The following is a 12,131-nucleotide window of genomic DNA, read 5'->3' as shown; positions in this document are numbered from 1 at the left end:
AGCTATTTAAGTTCTGCTACTATATTCACCATCCTTTACTGTTATACCTTTATATTTAAAGTTACAAAATTATACAACTCAAACCACCTCGTATTAATTCCAGAACACTTGCATCATTACCCGGAACTCTTTTCCCATTAGCAGTAATTTTTTATTCCCTCCTACCCCAGCCCCAGCAACCATTAATCTTCTGTTTCCATAGACTTGCTTATAGGCTTTTCATATATATGGAAGTATATAATTTACATGGTCTTTCTGAACTGGCTTCTTAATATGTTTTCAAGGTACAACCATGTTGTAATATGTATCAGAACTGGATGCTTTTTATGACTGAATGATATTCCATTGTATGGATATACCATTTTTGTTCAACTGTTCCCTAGCTGATCCATATCTGAGTTGTTTCCCTCTTTTGGCTATCATGAATGATGCCACTAACAATGATGGTACGAGTCTCTGTATAGACATGTTTTCAATCCTCTTGAACTGTACAGAAATGGAACTGCTAAGTGATAGGATAACTCTATGTTTAACTTTCTCAAGATAGCTATATGATTAATTACTCCCACCACACCAAGATGATGAAACATCTGCTCTTAGTCTATGAAATACCCTTCCCAAGGCTTTTAACAAATATTTTAAGCATTTCTTTAGACTTCTGAAGAATATTCATAACAATTTTAAATGTCCTCCTCTCATCAATTTGTTTTAGTTTCTAAGATTCAATAACCACTATTGAAATAATAATTCAGTGTTTCAGTGACTAAAAATTAAAAACTAAAACTGAAAATTGACTAAAATTTTCACTAGAACACTGAATTTCATCTACAAAAAAACTACTGTACTCTTAATGGGATTTTTTAAACTGTACTGTATACCTGCAGAACATAAAATAGAGATTTAAAAATATGTATTTGAATATAAATAATATTTACAATTTATTATTTTCTGTTGCATCCTAGTTGAGAAAATCAAGCTAACTATAAAGCAGAGGAAATATTCTCAGAATCATTAGTGATTAAGCAACTTGGCACCAATAAAATATTTAAAATCATTAATTAGTGATACTTATTAAGTGATACTTCTGCCTAGAACACACATATGAAATTTACTGAATTTTTACCTTACTTTCCCTATAAAAATCAAATTTTGAAGAAAAAAATGGGGAAGCTTGGGATATTTTTACCTTCTAGTTAATTTTTCCTATTAAGCTACTGATAGCAAAAGGCAAGAATACTAGGAAATTTCAAGGGAAAAAAAATGTTTTCTCTAAGAGCAGGCCCACAACGTAGCTTACGTCTATCTGTTTTTGACTATTTATTTACTTATTTATTTGAAAGGCAGGAGAGACAGAGAAATCTTCCATCTGCTGGTTCACTCCCCAAATGGCTGCAACTGCCAGGCCTGGGCTAAACCAAAGCTAGCAGCCAGGAGCTTCTCCCAGGTCTCCCACATGGGTGTAGGCACCCAAGGATTTGAACTACCCTCCACTGCTTTCCCAGGGAGCTGTATCAGAAGTGGAGGAGCTGGGACACCAAGTGGCACCTAGAGGGGATGCTGGTGTCACAGGTGGTGACACAATGCCAATACCTATTTTAGACAATTTTCAAGGAGGCTTTGGATATGTTAATTTTAGTAGAGGATGGCTGAATAAGAAAGTTACTATAAAGCCTATGGCTTCTTCCAATTTTCACTAGAGTACTTAAATTTTTGAGATTCAAGTTTTAGTAAGAAAAAAAGCATCTTGCTTTTTTTTTAATTTGAGAGAGTCACAGACAGTGAGAGGGAGAGAGGGATATAGAGGTCTTTCATCTGCTGGTTCACTCCCTAAATGGCTGCAACAGCCAGTGCTAAGCCAATCTGAAGCCAGGAGCCAGGAGCTTCCTCTGGGTCTACCATGCAGGTGCAGGGGCCCAAGCACTTGGGCCATCTTCCACTGCCTTCTGAGGCCATAGCAGAGAGCTGGATTGGAAGAGGAGCAGCAGGGACTAGAACTAGAAAATAGTGCCCACGTGGGATACCAGCACCACAGACCAAGGATTAACCTACTGCACCACAGCACCAGCCCCACTTTTGATTTTAAACTCAATTTATTTTTTCAATTTATAATGTATTTTCTCTAAATAATTTTGATATTAAGATTTCAGTTGCAAATTCTTATGTGACACTTTTGACAATATAAAAGTACCATATACACACTATCAGACTTTGTACCTTTATTTTCCAGAAATTATATTATAAATTAAAGAATAAAATTTAAACCTTAAAAAACTAAAGAGTGAAATTCTAGAAGTTGCAAACTAATCTAGAATGGATGCCTGGGTAAGAGGTTAGAAGGAAGAACGGATTAGGAAGGGACATGAGGCAATTTTTTGGAATGACAGAAATGTTCATTTTTGTGACTGTGATGTAATTTCAAAGTTGTAAATCAAATGATCCAAAGTATATACTTCAAATATATGGCAATATATTTAATCATACCTCAATAAAATTAGGAATATACAAACTAAACCCAAATGTTTCTTGGGTTATTTTAGTGTTTCCCAAACAATATCCCATAAAATTTAAGGGTAAGAATCCCTAAAATCACTAATATCTTACCTAAACAATCTTGGGGAAAGTTTAGGAAAGATAGGTTTGTTTCTTCTTCAATTATTTAGTATGCTAATATGCACTATCATTTTCCCAAAGAAGTATATGGTCAAAAGTGTTTCCCAAAATTGTTAGACTTTAGAAACCATTATTTTAGTCAACACCTTAAAAATAATTTGAGGAAGAACATTCACACACTCATTCCATCTGTATCTAATTTATAAAAGTATTTACAATCTTAGGGTCCAAGGTACACTTGCATGTTAAAAGTTTTGAGAAGACCTGAAATACAGAAACTAATTTAACTTTCATTTTTTCAAATTTTGCTGAGTCTATAATTAATAAAATTATAATCAAGTAATTTGCAAAATTTCACTAGGTAATTTTAAGCATTTCTTCTATAGCCAGAAAAAGAATAACTTGTTTTTTTGAAACTACATATATCTTAAAATCCCCAAGAGGCTTTCTCTTACCTGCTTATTTTCTCCAAATTCTTCTACACAGGTCCAGGCTGAAGAGATTGTGTTCCCTGTCTGTAGGCAGTGAAGACAGAAAAGAATTGAGTCTTTAGATTGATGTTATCCCTACCGTGAAAGTGCATGGAATCCCTGATAACTTTACTTAAAAACGTTTTGACCAGTAAACAGGAAAAAAATTTAGAGGAAAAGAAACAAGTGGTAAATGATTATCATTTCTAAAGTTCTGCAAAGATGAATTAAAAAAATATTTTTATATCTGAATGAATATTATCAGCTAATATACCATCAGGGAAAAAAATTATCTGCCTAAACAAAGTTAGTTTTTTTAGTTGGTCTTTCTAGCTAACTATATATATGATAAGGAAAAGATTTTATAAACAAATGACACTGCAATTTCTGACAAGCAGAGTCAAAGAACCTAAGCAAATCTGGAAAACATACATGTTGTATAAGGTGCAGTTATTTTACACATGAAACATCATATCCTTCCTGTTTTAAGAGATATATACTCTAAAGTAATACTAAATTTAAAAAAACATGTTGTTTGCTAGAAAACTCTACCTAAAGTTAATTTAATCATACAGAGTACACTAGACCATCCATCCACCTTAGGGGTTCTGTCCAGATCCCTTAAAAGTTTCTGTTAATGATGGATGTCCAAATCCTTCCTATAAAGAAAATGTGCATAAAAGTGTGAACAAGTGAAAAATGTTTAATCTACAGAAAATTTTAAATGATCACCTAACAATTATAACTCAGGAAAAAGTCACAGTATCTTGTTTTCTATATGATGAACTCAACTGAGTAATATTATCAAGACTTCTGATAAGAATAAGAAAATGTAAACAAAAATATCAGAAATAAAACCATCTGTCTGAGATGTATTGAGAATAATCAAGACATGACAGCCTAAGGGCTGTGACCTCACACAAGAAGAAAACCAAGAGAGTTGTGTGGCTCTTTTAGGAGGTGCACACCATCTAAGAGTTTGCAAGTTCTCAATAAGTAGATGAGTAGCAAGGGAAGATGAGAAGAGACAGACAAGTTCTTGAGACAAGTAGGACAAGTACTAGAGCTGGGAGCCACTGATGCGACATGACTCAGACTGAATAAAACTGAATCAGAAGTAGATCAGCCTTACCAGGACTAAATTCAGCTTCAACCTTCATTGCTCCTGCCTGGATGAAAAACACTGCCAGTCCTTTGGTCATCTTGCTGAAGTCAAAATAAATCTTTTCTGAATAAGACAATATCATGCCCACCTTCATATTATCTTTATAATTTTTTCATATATCTGCCATTTAATAAAAAGTTATACAAAACAGTATCATACCTAAAATCAACAGAAACTACAGTCAACACAACAGATCTTAAGAGTATTTAGATAATGAAAGTTTCAGAACTAGGTATTAAAATTACTGTCTAAATTGATCAAGGAGATAAAAGTCAAAAGTTTTTTCAAGGAAATGAAAATCAAAAAGGTCAAGTGAAATCTCAGAACTGAGAAATAAACTCAGATGAATAGTTTTATCAACATGTTAGACACAGACCAAATAAAGAATCTATGAATCAAAACACAGGTAAGAAGAAAATACACAGATGGAACCTATAAAATAATAGAAAATATGGAAGGAATATAGTTGATATATATGATATAGTTAAAAGTTCTAACATATGTAAGCACAGTATCAGAAAGAAAAGAAAAAGAAATATGTTAAAAAGAAATATTTGAAAAGAGTAACTTAAAATGTTTTGCAACAAATGAAAGACATTGAAACAAAGATTTTACAAGTGGTGAAAGTCCCAGGCAAGACAAAAACTAGTAAGACTATATGAATCCATTATACAAAAATTCTGAAAATAAAAGAGAAAGCATTCAAAGCAGTTGATGGGGAAGGGAATGACTCAATTTATGTTCAAAGGAATAACAAGTTCACTGACAGTCAACTGCCCAACACAAGCAACAGAAGTCAGGGAGACGGGAAAGGGTTAAAGGAAAATAACGATCTAATAAGAACACCCTTTCAAATGGCAGGTGAATTAAAAACCCAAACAAAAAACTGAAATAATTTAGCACAAGCATACTCACACAAAAGGAAATGTAACTAAGCATCCCCTAGAAAGAATAATATAGATATGTATGATGAAATGATAAATATATAAACAAATATAAATGTACATATACTAAGTCTAAAAGCTATCATGGTGGGGCCAGCACTGTGGCGTAGTGGGTAAAGCCTCCACCTGCAGTGCTGGCATCCCATATGGGTGCTGGTTCAAAATCCTGCTGCTCTACTTCCAATCCAGCTCTCTTCTATGGCCTGGGAAAGTAGAAGATGGCCCTCCTCTCACATGGGAGACCCAAAAGAAGCTCTTAGTTGCTGGTATCGGCCTGGCCCAGGCTCAGCCCCCAGCCATTGTGGCTATCTGGGGAGTGAGCCAATGGGTGGAAGACATCTTTCTCTCTATAACTCTGAATTTCAAATAAATAAAATGAACCATATATAAATATATGTTTATATATCTATATAAAATTGATTTATGTTTATTAAAATATATATTAAAATTTATGTTTATATGTATCTATATATAAAATTATATAAACAAGCATAAAAAATGGAAGCAATAGCAAGATGAGAGACTCAATCCCAATTCTATCAGTACATGTATTTAATACAAGCTGGCCAAACACTTCAAAGACAAGAATTTGAACAAATACAAACTACAACAACAAACAACCTTGACTACAATACTGGGCTAATCTTAAGGCTAAGAAATGGCAAAACTAAAAGTAAAGATGGAAAAAATACACAAGTACAACATACAAACGTTAGCCAAAACAAAGCTTGTAAGTTTATATTAGTATCACAAAGCAGACTTTAAAGCCAAAGCGTGTTAAAAAGAGTGAGGGGCAGGCATTAGGGCACAGTGGTTAAATAGCCGCTTAGGATGTATGTGCCTAGGTTTTGAGTCCTGGTTCTCCTCCACATTCCAGCTTCGGGCTAACAATACCCTTCAAGGCAGCAGGCAATGGCTTGAGTCCCTGCCACCCACATGGGAGACTGAGATTGAGTGTCTGGCTTCTTGCTGCAGCCTGGCCCAGTCCCAGCTGTTATAGGCATTTGGGAAATGTACTAGCAGATGAGAGATGATCAGTTGGTCCCTGTCTCTTTCTTTTAAAAAATAAATAAATAAAACAGTGACACAGAATAATGGAAACAAGGTTAATCATTAGAAAAAATGTAATTCTAAATTCGAATGTACTTAATAACTCAAAATACAAGTATATCAAGCAAGAACTGACAACTGAAAGATAAATTTACAATCATAATATGTGATTTTCATAAACATCTCTAAGTAAATAGAACAAGCACACCAAAATTGTAAGAGATCAATCTGAACAATGATAACTTATTTTAAAAAAGATTTATTTATTTATTTGAAGGCAGAATGAGAGAGGGAGGCAGGGAGGGAGAGACAGATAGAAATCTTCTATCTCCCCAAATGGCCGCGACGGTCACAGCTGTGCCAGTTAGAAGCCAGAAGCTTCTTCTGGGCCTCCCACATGGGTGCAGGGTCCCAAGTACTTGGGCCATCTTCCACTGGTTCCCTGCTTCCCAGATGCATCAGCAGGGATAGCCCAATGCTCTATAATCTTACTAAATGAGGCTCAAGTATCATTAGTAAAGAGTGATATAAAGGTTCTTCCAAAAAGTTCACGGAAAATGTGCATATTATAAACAAACCGATGCATGCATTTCAAATTTTAAAAATCTTTTAAATGCATTTTCCACAAACTTTTTGAAGTACCTGCATCCTAACCAGAATATCCAAAATTAAAACTACTGACAACTAAGTGTTTGGAAGAAGGTGGAACAAGGTGAATTCCCATTTACTGCTAGTAAAGTATATACTGGCATAAGCACTGTGGAAAATTGTTTAGCTCTGTCTCCTAAAGTTTGAAAAGTATGACCCATAACTTTCAATCCTAGGTATTCAATGGAAGGGCACACAAATGACCACCAAATAATTTCCGTACAGGAATCTTTATAACATCATTATTCAGATACCTCCAAACTGCAAGCACCTCATATTTCCATCAACACCACAGCCAGTAAATGACAAAGTTTTGATGGGAAACTCACATCAGTGAGAGAATCAAGAGTCCAGCTACACAGAAACAACATACATCATTCTGACAAAGTGTAAATTTCAAAAGTACATAGAATAAGTAAGTCCAAAATGTGGTTTCTTCTAGGAGGGAGGAAAACGTGAAGCGAGAATGCAAGTGAGCCTTCCAGAGGGCTAGTATTTTATGCTTTCACCCAGGCAGAAGGTGACACAGATGTGGTTCTAGGCAATAAACCAATCGAAGCTTATATATTTGTATGAAAAGTTAGATAGCTTACAATGAAAAAGGAACAGAACACCTGCCAAAGATAGACATAAAGGAGAGGTTGGAATGCATAATTATGATAAAACATAAAAACACTAATTACAATACTGCTTCTACCAAAATACAACAATTATTATAAAATAAAAGCGATTCAGACTGAGAAACTATAATAGTGATTTTTCAATACAAATTTAACTGGAAATATGAAAATGGAATGACTTCTTTTCACAATGCCTTCACTACCTACCATTTGGAGTTTTACAGGGTTTTTTGTTGCTGTTGTTAATTTTTGAGTGACATCAAGTTTAAAGGGAAAAATGCTGAGATAAATAATTTACAACGATTAAATTTTTGTTAACATATAGCATGCAGTAATTCTCAGAATAAAGGCAAAAATTATCATCAGAGTTTGAATTTGGTGTAAAACACAAGGTTAATTATTACTCAGGCATTAATACAATTTGTCTTTTTATTGGTGTCATTCTTTAAAAAAAAAGAATATCAACTGTCACAAATACATGCTCAGAAGTTATTTAAAAAGGGATTATTCACTGGCGCTGTGGCTCAATAGGCTAATTCTCTGCCTGCGGCGCCAGCATCCTGGGTTCTAGTCCCGGTTGGGGTGCTGATTCTGTCCTGGCTGCTCCTCTCCCGGTCCAGCTCTCTGCTGTGGCCCAAGTTCTTGGGCCCTGCATCTGCATGGGAGACCAGGAAGAAGCACCTGGCTCCTGGCTTCAGATCAGCACAGTGCGCCGGCCGAGCGGCCATTTGGGGGGGTGAACCAACGGAAGAAAGACATTTCTCTCTGTCTCTTTCTCTGTCTACTCTGCCTGTCAAAAAAAATAAATAAATAAAGAGACTAAGGAAGAGAAAAGCCATGCTGAGAAGTCATGAATGAGAACAGAATAAATTAAAATTTAATGAGCAGGCTCAGGACCCTTCCCTGCTTTCTGTAAAATGGGAACCATTGTCTATGTGTTATTTTGGTTTTCTATTATATAGGAGTAAGAGTCAAAAGAAAGACAAACTAGGTAAAAATTCTACTAATCAGGATTTTAACTTTCATTAATTTCAGTAAGATTCACACATATACGAACTGCTCTACCTAAGATGGGATGAGGGGCCGGCACCATGGCTCATTTGGTTACTCCTCCGCCTACGGTGCCGGCATCCCATATGGGCACTGGGTTCTAGTCCTGGTTACTCCTCTTCCAGTCCAGCTCTCTGCTGTGGCCCGGGGAAGGCAGTGGAGGATGGCCCAAGTGCTTGGGCCCTGCACCCCTGTGGGAGACCAGGAGGATGCACCTGGCTCCTTCAGATCGGCGCGGTGCGCTGGCCGCAGCAGCCATTTGGGGAATGAACCAACAGAAGGAAGACCTTTCTCTCTGTCTCTCTCTCTCACTAACTCTACCTGTCAAATAAATTAAAAAAAAAAAAAAAAAAAAAAAAAAAGACGTGATGAAAAGTATAATCTGTCTTTGAAGAAGACTTTCCAAGGGAAGATTCTGTATAAATTTTAACATAACATGAAAAGTGAAGAACTGTTTTTCAGATACTGCAATTCAGATTCTGTTTCTTTGTTTTGAAGACAGAAAATAACTGAATTCACAGAACTGAATTTTAGCATCCTTAATTACCAGTGGTCTTTTCTGCCTTTGGGAGACTAAACTGAATGGAACACCACCATCTTTTCAGTCTTTACCTGTGTAGAAGAATAAAGAAGCAATGCAACACTAACATAAACTAAGATTAGTAATAACATTTAAGAGGTAGTGTCAATTACTTCGTGTTTGTGGACCCTTAATCAAATGTTAGAAATGACACTAGCTATAACTATGTATTATGTAATAAATGTGAAACTATAAAACTATATAACATGATTATTTTCTACACATTTTAATACCAATAAGAAACATAAGTTTTATCAGTTGACTTAAAAGAAAACTACTGTAATCTTAATCTCCTATCCCCCATTATACAAATTATACACATAATAATGCATATCCAACATAAAATAATCCATAGGCTTCAATGCATATTTCAAGGGTTTCTGTTGTTTTCAAACTCTGATTTCATGAAAATGGCCTTGTGTAAATAAGATCGAAGTTGGCAAACTCAAAAGGCTTCCATAGCCTTGGCAACTCATGACTAGAGCGTAAGGAGATTACTGATGCCATAAACAAGAGTGTCAAATTGTTAAGTCAACAACAGGAGTCACTGTGTACTTACTTCTCATGTGGCATCTGTCCTTAATGTGTTGTCCAATGTGAAGTAATGCTATAACTAGTACTGAAACAGTATTTTACACTTTGTGTTTCTGTGTGGGTGCAAACTGATGAAATCTTTACTTAATATATACTAAATCGATCTTGTGTATATAAAGATAATTGAAAATGAATCTTGATGTGAATGGAATGGGAGAGGGAGCGGGAGATGGGAGGGGTGCAAGTGGGAGGGAAGCCATTGTAATCCATAAACTGTACTTTGGAAATTTATATTTACTAAATAAAAGTTAAAAAAAAAAGTATTACATTTTACTAAAAAACAAAAAAAACCCTGTATATGGATTTTAAAATTGTTTTGAACCAGAATAAACTTACCATTCAACTCTTAAAAAAAAAAAGAAAATCCTCTCAGATATTTCAATAAAAGAAAAGAAAAGTTAACACAACCTTACAGCACATGGATCACTTTATCGGAAAAGCACACATGCAGAGTGCCAAAGGAGACAGTGAATATCTATGTAACACAGGGTTTAACAAGTAACAGTCATCTATACAGGTACAAAGACCTTTAGCTTTATAAATCCTGATGGATCAAAAATTGTATTACAGAAAATTGAGTGATTTAAAACCATTAAGCTACTGAATAATATTACAAAGAACAGTGATTTGGGTTACTATGTCCAATAAAAGCTTAGCAGAAGACACAGATGAGGGCAAAGAAAATATTCTAAGCAGAGTGGGCAGCACTTAGGAAGAGCCTACCACCAGTGAGTATGACAAGTTCAGATGATCAAAACAGGATTCATTCACAGCCAAATGACCCAGCATTCTGAACTGGAAAATGTGCTTTCAGTAATTTCTTGGTTCTAATTCTAGGTTCCTGAGCATGGAAATAACAATGAGAAAGCACCTAGTCTGATATATATGTATATATGTGTGTGGCTGAACTATGTATTGAGATGTTCTGAACATAATCAGAGTAAAGTGGGAGTAGTAATAGGATCAAGTAATAGACATAGGTTGAATAATACGTGTAATGTCTGGGGCCAGAAGTGGTTCAGATTTTGCAAAGTTGTATGTAAGATTCTACCAGTTAGATATCGCTAACTGAAAATTCAAAACCCAAAATTCTCAGTGTCAGGTCAGCACTCAAGAAGTTCTGGATTTTAGAGCAATCTGGATTTTAGGATAAGGGATGTTGAACCTTTATAAACAAACCTTGCCTGTCTAAAATTGTCTAGCCTCTGGATGCACAGAAAACCACATCTCACTACCTCCTTCACATATTATGCCTTCTGTTGGTAATGTTTATCCTAGAGTAGACTTAAAAATTCCAAAGCTACCTTATATAAAAAAAGATATGTTCTCAAGTTCTTTCTTAGAATGATCTCATTAAGATTCAGCCAGATGTTCCACACCCATACTACACTGGAGTGACAGGTCTGATGTATGGCCAAATAGGATTCAGAGACAAAACTGACTCTGAAAAGGAGGGAAAGCATGTGCCACAAGCCCATTTCATCATAATTTATTTTTCAGCAGAGTAACTTGCCAGTAATATCCATATGGCCATAGCCTGTTACCAAATGTTCAACAAAGGTCAGTCTTTTATTGGAATCTTTTGAAGTTACCAAGAACAGCAGTTCAGACCACAGACTCTCAGCTAACTGGGAACTCAAGCAAATTACTTAACCTTCTGAAGTATCAGTTTCCTCAGTGGTGTTAAAAAAATGTATGACACTGTCAGCATGAAAACAGTACCTACCTGAAAGAATTGTGAGATCAACATGTTATGTAAAATCACTTAGCACAATACCTAACATACAGTAAGTGCTCAGAGGACCATATGATTATTAATAATAATTACCATATATGATTGGAAACTCTAGTATCTTACATTTGTTTTGTGAATAATTATCATCCTTCAAAACTTAACATACAAAAGACACTGTTCTGAGCCCTTTACAACTTTAACTCATTCAATACTCTGTAAAATGGAAATGATGGTAAAATATTTATCTCCCAGAGGAGGAAACTGAAGTTCAAGTAATGAACCTCAATTGTGAGACCAGGAAATATGGCAATAGAAGTCATGCTCTTCTATTCTACAGTGCCTATATGCTATCTTAACTTCAAGGTATTATATTTCCTCTTACTGAAATCCCTTCTAAAACACAATGTCCCATTTTCCTGCTCTCTCACCTCAGATTAGGGCAGATCATCCAATCTTATGTTCTCATAATACTCTCTACTCTCCAGAGCATTTATCAGAACTATTAACTGGATAGCAGCCTCCTTCAACAGGAGTAAGCTGTTCAAAGGCAGCAACAGTGTCTAATTCACTTTAGGGATCTTTGGGACTTTATAAAAAGCATATTGGTTCAGTAAGTATTTGTTGAATGAATGTATTTTTACCAAGATTAACAACCAATCAACTGC

At 35.3% G+C, this 12,131-nt stretch overlaps 1 protein-coding gene across 10 annotated transcripts in view; it reads right to left on the bottom strand.

Moving 5' to 3' along the window:
• Window positions 1-12,131, bottom strand: part of RBM46 (RNA binding motif protein 46) — a 107,814-nt gene that overhangs the window by 58,762 nt on the left and 36,921 nt on the right. For 4 of the 10 annotated variants that reach the window (XM_051819963.2, XM_051819964.2, XM_051819966.2 and 1 more), the window contains one exon: window positions 3,066-3,125. The exons of the other annotated variants lie outside the window; for them this stretch is intronic. In XM_051819963.2, coding sequence (XP_051675923.1) covers window positions 3,089-3,125 — 37 coding nt within the window. In that variant the 3' untranslated portion in view covers window positions 3,066-3,088. The remainder of the gene's footprint in view (window positions 1-3,065; window positions 3,126-12,131) is intronic. 10 annotated transcript variants of the gene reach the window in all.

Source organism: Oryctolagus cuniculus, chromosome 8 (genome assembly GCF_964237555.1).
Source record: "Oryctolagus cuniculus chromosome 8, mOryCun1.1, whole genome shotgun sequence".
Lineage (NCBI taxonomy): Eukaryota > Metazoa > Chordata > Mammalia > Lagomorpha > Leporidae > Oryctolagus > Oryctolagus cuniculus.
The sequence above is the reverse complement of the archived record's forward strand: the minus strand, read 5'-3'. Positions and strand labels throughout refer to the sequence as shown.